We start from the raw sequence: 14975 nt of genomic DNA, 5'->3' as shown, positions 1-14975 counted from the left end.
AAATTTTTCAAAAAAAGATTTTTTTGCGGTAAAATGGATCAACTGATGAAATATAGCAAACAAGTCGGTCAACATAAGATTGGAGGAAACTTCCTGAAAACTATAGCTGCATACTCTTGCATTCACGTAACGAAATTCAACTGAATTCATAGTTATTATGTGTCTATACATCTCCGACAGAACGCAATGGTGTCGTTTAAGGAGCTATGCGGGCTGACCCCAGCGGCTAACATGAAGCAGTGTATCCTGACTGTTTCGTCTTGGCTGCTGAACAGCGAGAGGTCACTGCGTGTGACTGTGGACTTGAGTGAGTCCTACCCCACCATGGAGGCCCAGGGTGCTGTTCCTGAGTTACTACGTAAAGTCCTCATGGCCTACGACACGGTGAGCTAGCATACTATCTTGTCAAAATACTTATTGAGTATCACCTCAACCTCACCTCATGAACATGTACTGTAATATTTATTTTATTTGGTAGAGTTCATTGCTAAATGCTAGCATGCCAGAATAAAGATAAACCTTTGTCCATCTATAGTACAGGTACACAGCAGCAAAAAGGAGTTTAGCCTCTACAAGAAGTGCAAATAGTAGCAATAAATGTGTAAATATATGTACAACATATATATATATATATGTAAATATATATATATATATATATATAGATAGAAAATATTAACACCATTATCCTGATTCCTTTATTCTTTGGTTTGATTTGTCTGATCATTCTGTGCTATCAAATTCATGTCAGGGGTTTTAATTTGAGCACAACATTTTACCATCCTGGAAAACGCTAGATTCGTAGATAAATGCTCAGTATTGTTATGGTAAATAGTTCTTGTGAATATTGTAATTCAAGTCATTTTAATACCATTTTATCTAATTTATGTAACTCATGTAAACACTGTATATCCTGCACTTGCTGCTATTGCACTTCTGGTTACACCTAAACTGCATTTCGTTGCCTTGTACTTGTACATGTGTAATGACAATAAAGTTGAATCTAATCTAATCTAATCTAAATAGTAACCAACATTAAAAATAGAAATGAATATCGATCATCATAATTGTCATGGAATCATGGAAACATCAAGTTTTCTTCATTTGAGTAACAGGCACAGAAAATAATTTAATATCAACATAATCTAATTTATTTTTGTAGTTTGCTGACTAATGTATCATATATATGATAAATTTCACCTCATAATTATAAGGAGACTGTATATATAAGTGTTTTTTTAGATCGATATATAAATGAGATTTTACCTATTTGAGTTGTACAATAATAAAAAGTCTTCATGAAACTATCTATGGGGGAAGTTGTTTCATGTCAGTTAGCAGGGCATGAACCCCAGAACCCCACTGTCATTAATATGTGTCTGACATTAATAGTTGCCATGTAATTCATCACCAGGCCCCATGTACTTGCTTTGCCAACAGCCTATATGCCTTCTGTCTCTGTAAATCACCTGCATTCACTGCAAATGAATGGCTTCTGGCTGCTTTGTCACGATACATTGCTGTCTTCCTCGCTGTCTCTCACTCAGACACATTAAACATAGTGTCTTAAAGGAGAAGTTCGCCTCATAGCACATTAAATATATTTAGTATATAGCAACTGAATATATAAAGGCTATGGCAGTGACAAATGTGTAGAGGCTGTTCAGAAAGTACCACAAATAAATTGAATGTGTGTGGAGAATGTGGGATGTATATATACATCATATATACAATATGTACCTTGTATGTTCAACTGTACAAAAGTTACACACATTGTATATACAGATGATATTTGATGGCATATACAATAAATTCACAATTATATAAAGATATAATTATTCAGAGAGGATACACAATGTACAGAACTGCAGAACTGCATTATGATTGCTGGCAGTTGAATGAGTAAAGCAGCAGTAAGTCATCTATAACACATTTCTGATGTTCACCATCCCTGTTATAGTTTATATAATACAGACTATTTTAGCGCTAGAAAGGCTATCTATAAAACTTCTAGCGATTATATTTCTTGTCAGTATGTGTTGCTTATCACACCTCACTCCTACATTTCACTCTAGAATTTTCAGTGAAGTACAGTAGCTTCCAGGCTTTTTGGACCAAAAAGACATGTACTCGCTCTACCCTGTGTTCTCCCTTTTCAGTTTTCCACAGTACTCAAACGTTTGGCACAGGAAAAGACTTTTTTCTTTTTTTTAACCAACTTCTGATCGAGTATCAAAGTCCAAAGCTTGAAGTTATTTTTGTTACCAACAAGAGGAATAGATGCGATGTGTTGGTAGGGCTAGCAACACTGTTTTTGTGAGGATTGGTTATGCGATCACATGAATAATAAGAAAAAAAGAACCTGAAGTTTCCAAGAACTGCCCATTTACCAGTCAAATGAAAAGAGCAAAATGTTTGTGTTGTTTTTCATGCATCACAGAGACAATCACCTCTAAGTGGTGACAATACAAAGCGAGCTTTTATGGTTCATCCTGAGAACTTTTCGATACGCTCCCAAACAAACGCAAGCTTTATGCACATAGCATGAGAACTACAATTCACTGTTTGTGTGTGTGTGTGTGTGTGTGTGTGTGTGTGTGTGTGTGTGTATGTGTGTGTGTGTGTGTGTGTTTCTCACTTCCTGCTGAGATTTGACTTCCTGTTTCTTTCATGTAGATGATCCAGACGAGTCGTACACTGATCGAATCGGCAGATAGTGTCTACTCCAAACTTACTCAGTCACAACGAGCAGGTGAGAACTCTCTCACGCTCTCTCTCTTTCTCTTTCTCTCTCTCTCTCTCTCTCTCTCTCTCTCTCTCACACACACACACACACACACACACACACACACACACACACACACACACACACACACACACACACACACAAACATCATCTATTACCTACTGTAGTGCAGATAAGCAACTAAAATGACTGAATGGTAACAATAATTACCTTTTAATGCTGAGTGTGTGAGTGAGTGTGTGAGTGAGTGTGTGAGTGAGTGTGTGAGTGAGTGTGTGAGTGAGTGTGTGAGTGAGTGTGTGAGTGAGTGTGTGAGTGAGTGTGTAAGAGTGTGAGTGAGAGTGTGAGAGTGAGAGTGAGTGTGAGAGTGAGAGTGAGTGTGAAAGTGAGAGTGAAAGTGAGAGTGAGAGTGAGAGTGAGAGTGAGTGTGTGAGTGAGTGTGTGAGTGAGTGTGTGAGTGAGTGTGTGAGTGAGTGTGTAAGAGTGTGAGAGTGAGTGTGAGAGTGAGAGTGAGTGTGAAAGTGAGAGTGAAAGTGAGAGTGAAAGTGAGAGTGAGAGTGAGAGTGAGAGTGAGAGTGAGAGTGAGTGTGTGAGTGAGTGTGTGAGTGAGTGTGTGAGTGAGTGTGTGAGTGAGTGTGTGAGTAAGAGTGTGAGTGAGAGTGAGTGTGAGAGTGAAAGTGAAAGTGAGAGTGAGAGTGAGAGTGAGAGTGAGTGTGAGAGTGAGTGTGAGAGTGAGTGTGAGAGTGAGTGTGAGAGTGAGTGTGAGAGTGAGTGTGAGAGTGAGTGTGAGAGTGAGTGTGAGTGTGAGTGTGAGAGTGAGTGTGTGTCAACTTTTCGATACACTCCCAAACAAACGCAAGCTTTATGCACATAGCATGAGAACTGTGTGTGAGTGAGTGTGAGTGAGTGAGTGTGACATCTTTTTTTATTCCCATTCATTCTCACTCCCACTGACATTTTGACATATCCTGCTTATTCTCATAGTTCATATTTGTCATACAGTAAGTGAGTGACTGACTTATAGAATAACCATATCCAGGTTAATGAACATGGGCTTTTTCCTGACAACCAGTGGTGGACAAAGTACACAAAGCATGTACTAGTAAAAGTAGGTAAAATATTACTCCAGTAAAAATGCTCCCTTTATTCTTTCACGTGAGTAAAAGTACAAAAGTATTTGTTGTCAAATTTACTTAAGTATCCAAAGAACTATAATTTAATCGACTTGGTTTATGTGAAAAGACTCTGTTTCTCGCAGCACACCAGTCTATTAATAGAATGATATTAATGAGTCAAACTCTGATTAATATTCAATCAATTATTATGAGCCCTTTGTGCAAATAAGGCCACAGGTGTTGTGGCGAGTTCGAGTCAGGAATTTCTTCCTCTTTCTTTTTTATTATTCACAAAATGTTCTGCTTGCTGTTAAACAGACGCTCAAGTCAAGAGGCTTTTATTGTCATTTCTACCATACTTGCTGTTGGTGCAAAGTAGATAAACGCAATAATAAACACAATAAAAATCATCCAGTCTTTATCTCTCTAGCATTTTCCGACTCAATGTCCTGCCTTTAGCTACATTTACATGTTAACATTTACACAAATGAGCATCTGGTACAAAAGATTGGAAAAAAGCTAGGGGTTGCTCAACTATGACTTTTTTGGCATTAATTGTCTCTACTTCTTCTTCTCCTTCTTCTTCTCCTCTTTTCGGCTGCTCCCATTAAAGGTCACCACAGCAGATCATCTTTCTCCATACCACACTGTCCCCTAAATCTGCCTTTTTTAAGCCAACCCCCTGCATGTCTTCCCCTAACTACATCCATAAACCTCCTCCTTGGCCTTCCTCTTCCTTTTCCACCTGCCTTGTGGCTCCATCTTCAGCATTTTTCTACCAGTATTGTCTCTACTAATATTTTTTGTATTTATTTCAGTGCTCAGTTTCGTCTGCATCCATACCGCGGTTCATCAGTTAGCAACCCGGAGATCAATATATATTTCGCTAAATGTCCATTTATCAGTAATTGCACACAATAATATACAAAGCAGCAACTGATTAGCAAATCAAAGTCGCTTTATTTGGAGCATTCCGAGTGCCAGGTCAATGGGCAGAGCTGAGTGGGCATGACAAAACACACGCAATTGTCATTTGAGCTTTGAAAGCCCTAATTTCTTAGACAGCATTTGGAGGAAAGAGTGTAGAAGATATAGGGTGCTTATTTATCCTGCTGTTTGTTTAATTATAGTCTCTACGTCTGTCTATCTCTCTCTCTCTCTCTCTCTCTCTCTCTCTCTCTCTCTCTCTCTCTCTCTCTCACTCTTTTCTGATCTGTCTGCCATTGTTAATTCTATAATAGAAATGGAAAGGACTTACTTTACCTTTAGTGGTGAATATACTTGTGCATATGCAACTGTTCTGCATTGCACCAGAAAATCGTATTCACATTGAAAGGGGCTTGAAACAGGCTTGAATTTTAATTTTCGATAAGCTGTTTGAACCATGAGTGTGATCGAGGCTAAGAGACAGAGCAACAGCGCAAGAGAGAGAAGAATGTTAATAAGTAAACAACAAGAGCTTCTGCATTCACCTTCTCTCTCTCTCTCTCTCTCTCTCTCTCTCTCTCTCTCTCTCTCTCTCTCTCTCTCTCTCTCTCTCTCACACTCTCTTTTCACTCTTCCTTGATCTTTGAGCAAGGCTGAATGATCTCTTCACTAATGGCCTGCTCCCACAAAAATAGACCCTTGCAAGGACTCTGATATTTTGTAAAATTGTTATCTCTCTTACTCTCTCTCCCTCTCTTTCTCTCTCTCTCTCTTACTCATTCTGTTTCATCTGGACATGTCCAGTGGAGCATCACAGCTGCCTGGCTTCTAATTAGTTGTGTCAGTGTGTGTGAGCATGTGTGTGTGTTTGTGTGTGTGTGTGTGTGTGTGTGTGTGTGTTTGAGAGAGCGAGAGCAAGAGCGAGGCAGACAGATGATCGTCAAAGGTGTGAATGGTCTTGTCCAGCACCTCTCCTTCTCCAGTAAACACATCAGGCTTGTGTCCTCTTGTTTCCTTTAAGCTTTTTTTCTTTTCTTCCCTTCACCATAAAAATTCAGATGCGAGACCACACACATGTAAGTCATGTCATTTAAGCCAATCAGGAGCCATTTATAGCATTTCTGTAGAAACCATTGAACATGATAGTCGGTGAAAGGATCCTTCATTAAACAGACAAAAATGAACACAAACACACCATACACACACACACACACACACACACACACACACACACACACACACACACACACACACACACTTTGTGGGCTTATGACATCATATCTCTTATATATACATTCACAAAAACATTCAGAAGGTCAGAAAGAAGCATAGGGGAGAAATTTCCAGAACACCCTTTAATTTTTTTCTTTCATAGTCTACACTCTTTATATCTAAAGAATTACTATATTAATATACTATATTATATTCTATGCTGATAAACAGTGTAATACTCTTCATCAAAATAGCATAGGGTTAAATCTGATATCCTGATTCCCTTATCCCTTAGTTTGATCTGTCTGATGATTTTTTGCCATGAAATTGTGCCATGGCTGATTTAAGCCTATTTTTTCACTAGTCTGGAAAATGCTAGATTTGCAGATAAATGATCAGCATTGTTATGATAAAAAGTTATTCTGTATATGTGAATATTAAAGTCGTATAACTAATAATATGAAAAATATAAATGAATATTTATGATTATAATAATCTGATAAAGGGTCATATTGACACCAAACCCCATATATATATATATATATATATATATATATATATATATATATATATATATATATATATATATATATATAGAGAGAGAGAGAGAGAGAGAGAGAGAGAGAGAGAGAGAGAGAGAGAGAGAGAGAGAGAGAGAGAGAGAGAGAGAGAGAGAGAGATAGATAGATAGATAGATAGATAGATAGATAGATAGATAGATAGATAGATAGAAGGTCGGATGGATGGATGGATGGATGGATGCAGGGGTTTGCTGTCAACATGGACCTTTATAAGATTTGTTGTTCTTTAGTTGAGTAACAGACGCAAAAAAGAAAGAAATATCAACATGATTTTATTCTTTTCTTTAATAATGTTTTATTTATTTCCATTTATAAGCATTTTAATATATTTTTCAAAAGAATTTATGCTGATGGTATTCTAAGTCTACACCCTATTAAACCAGTGTGCATTTATTCATTGATACTCAAAGCACATGTATTTGTCGCTCTGTATAAGGACATCTGTTATATGCCATAAATGTATAAAATTATAAACAATAATGGGAAGTATGTTTATAGATCAATATATAGATGAGATTTTACTTATTTGAGTTGCAATATACAAAAATAGACTTCATGAAACTATTTGCTGTTTTTAGGTATAAAAATAGAGCACATAGCCCATTGAATGCTTTCTTTTGATTGGCTCGGATTTTTTATTTTTTTTGCAAGACCAGCATAAACCTGGGTGTGTTCCATGTCAGCAGGGCATGAACCCCCAGAGCCCCGCTTTCATTAATATGTGTTTGACATTAATAGTTGTAATTCATCACCAGGCCCCATGTACTTTCTTTGCCAACAGCCTATATGCCTTCTGTCTTTGTAAATCACCTGCATTCACTGCAAATGAATGGCTTCTGGCTGCTTTGTCACAATACATTGCTGTCTTCCTCTCTGTCTCTCACTCAGACACTGATTAAACATAGTGTCTTAAAGGAGAACTTCGCCTCATAGCACATTATACGTGTTTATTAAAATATGTGCGATGTGCTTAGTGATTCTGGTGGTAATTTGTTGGTTGTTGCTGTACTAACATAATCCCCATGAAAAATTAGAGGTATGTGCCTGTCCTGACATCACATAAGGGACATTGTTAGCACAGTTACGATGGCATTCATTAGAAGAAAAACATTTTACCGAGCTCAAACATCAGCAGTCAGTTCGCACAAAAACACACAAAAAACAAGAATTTATTTTCTCATTTTTCCAGCGATGTTTAATATCATATTAATTAGATAACTAACATAGAAGTCATACATAGAGAGAACACTAACCTGCAAGTCCCACTAGCTTGGCTCAGCTAGTTAGCCATGTGTAAGAAAAAGAAAGTGTGTGGCAATGCTAGCATTAAAGCTTTGGAACCCGAACTGTACAGATGAGGAGCTGAAAATGCATGTATCTATTCGATCCGTACCGGAAACACGATTTGTACTGTACATGTGCGCAAATGTGTCTACGTTCTGTCTGAAGTATGTCGGCTATTTATAATACTGGTTGGCTACCCGATCTGTACCGAAAATAGTTACTATCTACTACTGATTCTCTAGCTATAAATACACATTTTTTTTTGGTCAAATATATAAATTACATTATATTAATTAAACTGAGTAATATAAGAATAAATGAAATTATATAAAACTTTAAATAAATGAAACTTGTTCACATTGTTAGTCCCAATTTGAGTACATACATATGTGTATATGCATTTTGTGTACATAAACGCAAAAGAATCCATATCGATAGATTGTCGTTAAAAACGTTGGCGACAACAGAAAGTGGCAACAATTCTGTGCAGTACAAATAGTGTTTCTGCTATGGATCGAGTAGCCCAGTGCCGGTTCTAGACTCCTTCCCTCCATCTTTCAGAATAGATAAAAAACACTTGAAACAAATGCAATCTCTAACCTTTTATTTATACAAAACCCTTTATCAGTACTTTCATATATTTACTTAAATGTGTATATTAATAAAAAATAAAAAAACTATTAAATGCTAACTTTAGTTTAAAGATTTAAGATTAAATGTTATTATAAATAACTTACATAGACACACTGACTAAATCACCCAGGATTGTTAGTAATTTGTTTAGTAATTTATTTACAATAACCCACAATAATGAAAATTTTTCCCTGCCCTGTACAGTAAAATGGGGGTAATATAATTTTTATCTAGCATCTTTTCTTTAGTATTTTTTAGGGATGCACCGAATATTCGGCCACCGAAAATTTTCGGTCGAAAATGGCCTAAAAGTGCATTTTCGGTTTTCAGCCGAAAGACTTTGATCACCAAAAAAACACAGCCGAAACAGTTGTGATGACGCAAACAGAAACCACGGCCTGCACGTGCATGTCTGAGGAAGACCCACGGATAGCGATTTGCAAAACATGTAATGCCGGAATTTTAAGAGGGGGTGCGTCTGCAAAGACTTTCTCCTCGTCGGGTTTAATTTATCACCTGAAATCCAAACATCCCGATCGCTATGCTGAATATGAGAGGAACGCGGCACAGAAAAGCAAAACCCCTCCGAGCACGCGCACTCCGTCTGTGGTGGACGTTTTTGAAAAGGCAGGAAGTTTCCCAGTGATATTGTTGTATCTTTAAGCAGTTGCACTTGTTCTGAATGCACTTTGTTTTTATGAAAGAACATATTTAATTGTACAACCTTTCAGCAGGCCAGAGGGCCTGTACATTATTATTTAATGTACACATGAGTGCATTTAAGTTAAACATTTAAGACAGAATTTTAATTTATTTTATCCTGTGCATTGTTGCAATGTGCTATAAATAAATATTTTCATAATTTGTAATTGATTTATTCGAAACTTTAATATTGATTTATGCAATTGAAATGCCTTGATTTTAGTAAGGTTAGTACACAGTCATAGCCATAAATGCAATGGTAATAATAATTGGCACAATTTATTTCGGTTTTTCGGTTTCGGCCAAGAATTTTGATTTCGGTGCATCCCTAGTATTTTTAGTCGTCATGGCGCTCACGCTGTTTAAAACTCTGTCTGCAAATAATAATCCAGCTTTAAATGGTGAATTAGAATAAGGCTTAGTTTATTTTAGTAATACATTATAATAAAAAATACACGACGACAGCTCGCATAACTGCATCACAAGCTGCGGTTTCTTTGCCAGTTTAGCTTAGCATCCTCAGAGGAATGCATTCGTTTCAGCACTACCAAAATGCATTCAGATGGTGGAAACCGGCATTAAACTGTTATATTACCTGTTTCCATTTCAGGTGAGTGACAGTTATTTATATCCAATTGATAAAGAACCTTGTTTAGTGTATATGTTTGTTACAGTTATGGAGGCCCCCATTCCTGCCTAAGGCCCGATTGCCTGCTCTGCCTATAGCTAGTGCCCGCCTTGAATTAGCCACAATACTAAAGAACTAAAGCTCTGCTGCATCGCTAGTCCAGTGAAAGCGCTATCAACAGGGAGTCTAAAAAATCTGATTCATTTGATGATTTGGTGATGTGATTGGCATGGTTTTAGTTGTAAAAGCCTGTTTTGTAGCTGTTAAGCTCAGTGCTGGGAGGTCATCGTGTTCCACAAATGCCTCGATGAATCAAAGCCATGGAATTAAATGCCTTGTCATTTATGCCTCGACTGTACACCTCCGAACACGAGCTCGTGAAGTAAACGGTCGGTGGTGTGGGTGACAGTCGGCAGCAGTGATGATATTGTGTGTGGGTGTGGAGATACAGGACACAGCTGTGAGTCTGGCAGGCATTCAGACAGAGGACGCATTTTGACACTTTTAGCTTTGTCACCCCATAGAATGATTGGTCTGTCTGGGGATTTCACTTTCCATCTCACGCTTTTTAAGTGGTTATCCAACTCATCAAACACAGACACACACACACACGCACACGCACACATTTTAGCACTTTGTTTGGATCAAGGATAACAGGATCCAGCTCATTACAAAACAATTTAATGCATAGAAAATAAGCAATTATCTTTTAAAGCAGGCATTTATCATTCATTTGCCAGAATGCATTAGAAAACCGAGCCTGCGTTTTTTTTGTTGTTTTTTTAAACTGGCCTTAATTCAGTATCAAAGGGTGTATTTTTTAGTACCTGCTCAAAATTAGTACTAATTTCTATTAGTCATATTTTAGAGTAAAAGTACTGTTCATTGTTCTGACTCAGTGCCTTATCACACAACAGCCAACACCACATGCACAAATCAATAGAGAACTATTCAAATTATTTTTGTTTATAAGAAGATACAGGTGTTCATTTTATATCATTCAGTTATGGCAGGAATTGACATCAGACAGTGACAGGATCATGTACCACAGAAACAAGGGTAGAAATGCAGAACTCTACATAAAACTGCAAACCCCCCCACACCTCCCTTTTTTATTTAAGAGAATATAAATTGGGCAACCAAACAGCTGGTTAAACAAAAGGCTGTAATGTTCATTTTGGAACTAACAGTACTTTAAACACAATCACCATTTGAAACATACCTTCATATTGGATCAGAAAATCTGTTGCTGGTGAGACTGAAATTTGACTGAGACAGTGTTTTATAACATAATATAATAATAATAATAAAATGACAATGTAAGAGTCAAAAAAGATTAATAGAAGTCTGAGTTTGTCAATTCTTTGTGCATCCTAGTTATTATTTTGTAAAGTCTCTGCTAATTTGACTTAATAGAACAGTGTTATATCCAGCAAATCGATATTTTACGATAGAAATGTACTTAATTATAATGCAATGCTAAATCACCATGTTTAAACATAGGTATGAAGCATGTTGATGAGCACAACCTAATTTCCCCTCAGAAATAACAGTGAAGTTCAGCTCAAAAACATTTGCAATTAGACCAGAGTATCATTTCCCTCAGGCTTTTAGAATCCTTTAATTGTCTATCCTATTTTAGGAGTGGCTTCCATCTAGTTACTTTACTATAAAAGCCAGACTGATGGAGCATTTCTGTGGTCGTTCTTCCATCCCTGCTTCTAACGCTTTGTCAGAGTGGCCATTGGGCTCTTGTTCACCTTCCACACTTTCCAGCCCAGTTTGGCTAAACAACAAACTGTAGGAAGAATCATGCTGATTGTAAACTTCTTTCATTGTACAATGATGGAGCCAGAATGTTCTCCTAAGAACATCTACTAAAAGGGTTTAATAGCCTTGCACAGATCTATGTTTATACCTAATTTGCTCGTGGACGGTAAGACTCAATGTCTTGATGGGTTTTTTTTGCACTATGAGCTGTAAGATATTGTTCACACAGCTGTATTCCTATTTAAATCATGTTCAGTCAATTGTATAAGCGACAGGGGGTCATGTTTTAGAGACACGTTGACACGTTTTAGAGACATTGCAAGATAATGAAAGCAAACAGGATGCACCTGAGCTCAATTTGGGATAAGCCGAGGGTTTGAATGTAAGCCAAATGAACGTAAGGCCATGTACAAAATGCAAAGGGGCTCAAATGTTTAGTAAATGTGTAGTTCTTCAATGGTCATCCACTTCTATTTATTTAAACCTATTTACATAAAGCAAAACTTTGACAATCCGTCTGACAAAACTTTCCAGGAAAAAAAAAAATGCCTACTATATAGATACTCCAGTGTCATTGTTGAACCCGGCTTCGCATCTATAAATTCACCGTAAATTCAACACACTCAGTGTTTTTAAGCGCAAATGCGATTTGTTCGGGCCAAAGTGGGTTTTAAAGGACTGTGTCGACTCTAATGGCTTCCAGAGCAAAATGTGGTTTTCGTTTGCTGTCAAGTAAATTTTTGTTGTTGTTACTCAGTGTGCAGAAAAACAGAACACATTAGGCAAGCGGTTGGCTCAGCAAAAAAAAAAAAAAAAGCAAAAACAAACAAAATAACAGACTTTGCATGAAACAGACGGCTTGCTTTAAACACTTATTGTTTCAGTAAATTTGAAGCAAAATAGATTTTTTTAATATTATTTATATCTTATTCATATTCATACAAATGACAGTTATTAATAAAGACAATCATTCGCCAGACAGAGAGCAGATGGCAAGTATAGGAGTTTAATCTGATTGTACCATCTGCTGTGTGATTTTGATGAAGCACATATTGACGTATGGGGTTTCAGGATGTTTTACTGAGACTCAGACTTCCTAGAGGATAAAACCGAGACCCTGGTGTGGAGGGATTGAGCGTTTTGGTGCTGTTTTGCAGGGCTGGATTTCCATGAAGACCTGCACCGGATTGGGGCAAAGGAGGGCCTGAAAGGGAGAAAACTCCAAAAGGCTATGGAGAGCTATGCCTGGAACATTACCGTTCTCAAGGTGAGTGAGCTGCTCAAATATCAGAGTCCAAACGGATGTACGCATGTGCCTGTAATGTACATGTAATTCCTGCATTGTGTGTGTGTGTGTGTGTGTGTGTGTGTGTGTGTGTGTGTGTGTGTGTGTGTGTGTGTGTGTGTGTGTGTGTGTGTGTGTGGAAATCAGTATGCAAGAAACAAATAGTTAACATGTGCATATAGAGGTTTTGGACATGAAAAGAATTCGTTAGTGTCTAAGACTCTGTATTAACCACAGATTCGTAGATTTCTCCCACTTTCTGCAACCGTAGGAATGAATAAACAGCAGTGCTTCAGGGCAGTGAAGCCCTCCCTATTTTCATGACTAATGCTGCAGTAATTAATTGTTACTGATTGCTTACTACACAAAGGTTTATTTGGGGTCCTGGAAGCACGCAAAGTGCTGAAGTGCGACTTTATACACAGACTATAAATTCTGTTTTATTTTTGCTCAGTAATTTGGTCATTCAGCAAATTGATATTTTTCAGTGATGTGAGTCGAGTTATTGAAGCAAGTGAGGATGTTCGAGTGTGTGGAGTAAATTCAGTACGCGAGTACGGTTATTAAACTATGTTGCTAAAGTGAGATTGGGAGTGTTTCAGGGAAGAGCTAAGATCTGTAAGTTAATGAAGTTATATTAATGAAGTTAATAAAGTAAAGCATATTAGTGAGGAATAAAATATAAATGAGCGAATGTAGAGTACGATGGTTCGATACGACAAAATTGTAAAAATGTAAAAGATTTCGCAAAAGGCAGCAGCGTACGATGTACGAGACGTTGGACGCGCAGCTGGGATAAGCGTATCTCTCACCCTGTGAGATGCCCCACTCTCGCTAGCGGTCGACTGAGTAAAGTCTCACTGTGTATAGTTTTTCTGTTTTAAACGGTTTCAAGCTACAATTGTAGTGATACAAGCATGTTGTTGTTATAGTGCTCAGGTTCTGGATGCGGTTTTTTTTTTTAAGTGGAGTTTCATTTGATTTTAATTATTTAAATTGGCACTGCTTAGTGCAGATTATCTGCACTTCCCCTCCACTCCGACTTTTAAAGTAGTATATTACTGAGGTTCTAGTATGTAAGGGAAGTCAGTATATAAGTGAAGTAGATGTTAGTAAGGAAATGATTAAAGTTATAGAGAGGGAGATGTGTTAGTGATGTGCTGGATTTATTGTGTACATTATGGAGTGTAACAGTGTGCTCAGTTATTTGATTGATGAGAATGATCATGTCTGGAGGTTCTTCACAGTTGATATGTCTATTAGGATGTGTGCCATCGCTAGTGTAGCTGGAGTTCATGTGATGTACATGAGGTCAATGCGATAATTAGATATGGTTTACTGGAGCATAAATCAAGAGGTGAATGGCGTGATGGAGGTCACAGAGGAATAGCGGCGTGTGCATGAGGGTAATGGAGAGATTACACGTCTTCCATTTTCAATACAGTTTTTTAGCTACTTTTTAAGCATCAACCCAGACCATGTTATAAATGAGCTATTTCTTTTGCCAGTTACAGATAAGAAGAGTGTTAGAAGTGTGTTGGAGACAATTTGTGTCCTGTGCAGCACATGCGTGTACAATCTCATGTTTATGTTGCTCAAATTAACATGTTCCATGTGTAAAATATGCATCACTGCACAGTTTTAGATCATGTCTTTGCGTGCATGCGCTGAAATATAGACAATGAGATGGAGGTTACAGATCGAGATACCGAGTGGGAATAGAGGCTATAATACGGTAGCATATGGAAGCATAAATGGATTTATATAGCAAGGTAGAGTGGAATGGGGTATGAGGCTTTTAAGATGAAGTATGGATGGAGGTTGTAGACAGAGCTGGAGTGTGTGTGGAGTGGGTTTGAGATTTATAGTCTAGTGGAGCATGCAGCACACTCAGTGGCACCGTGTTGGAGTGTGGAGTGTTTCTGTCGAAAGAAAAATGGGCCTTGTGAATGCTGAACAAGATGTACCTGTGCTGCATGGTGCCACATGAAGTGCTTTCCTCAAAGTAGCTACAGGAAAAAAAATGAAAGTTTTCCAAGTATTTTTTTAATGTCAGCACTACTTACGAAACTTTGCTGATTCAGAATGCAAAAGA

The 14975-nt window shown here is 37.6% G+C and overlaps 2 protein-coding genes across 2 annotated transcripts in view; both read left to right on the top strand.

Moving 5' to 3' along the window:
• hcrt (hypocretin (orexin) neuropeptide precursor) overlaps positions 1-14975 on the top strand; it is a 99054-nt gene that overhangs the window by 62565 nt on the left and 21514 nt on the right. The window lies entirely within an intron of this gene.
• The window catches only part of LOC310740506 (inactive phospholipase C-like protein 2), an 86004-nt gene that overhangs the window by 59457 nt on the left and 11572 nt on the right, over positions 1-14975 (top strand). Inside the window, exons 3-5 of the mRNA XM_083567323.1 lie at positions 181-384; positions 2674-2749; positions 12753-12862. Of these exons, the coding sequence (XP_083423449.1) occupies positions 181-384; positions 2674-2749; positions 12753-12862 (390 nt within the window). The remainder of the gene's footprint in view (positions 1-180; positions 385-2673; positions 2750-12752; positions 12863-14975) is intronic.

This window comes from Silurus aristotelis (genome assembly GCF_946808225.1).
Source record: "Silurus aristotelis genome assembly, chromosome: 17".
Classification (NCBI taxonomy): Eukaryota; Metazoa; Chordata; class Actinopteri; order Siluriformes; family Siluridae; genus Silurus; species Silurus aristotelis.
The sequence above is the reverse complement of the archived record's forward strand: the minus strand, read 5'-3'. Positions and strand labels throughout refer to the sequence as shown.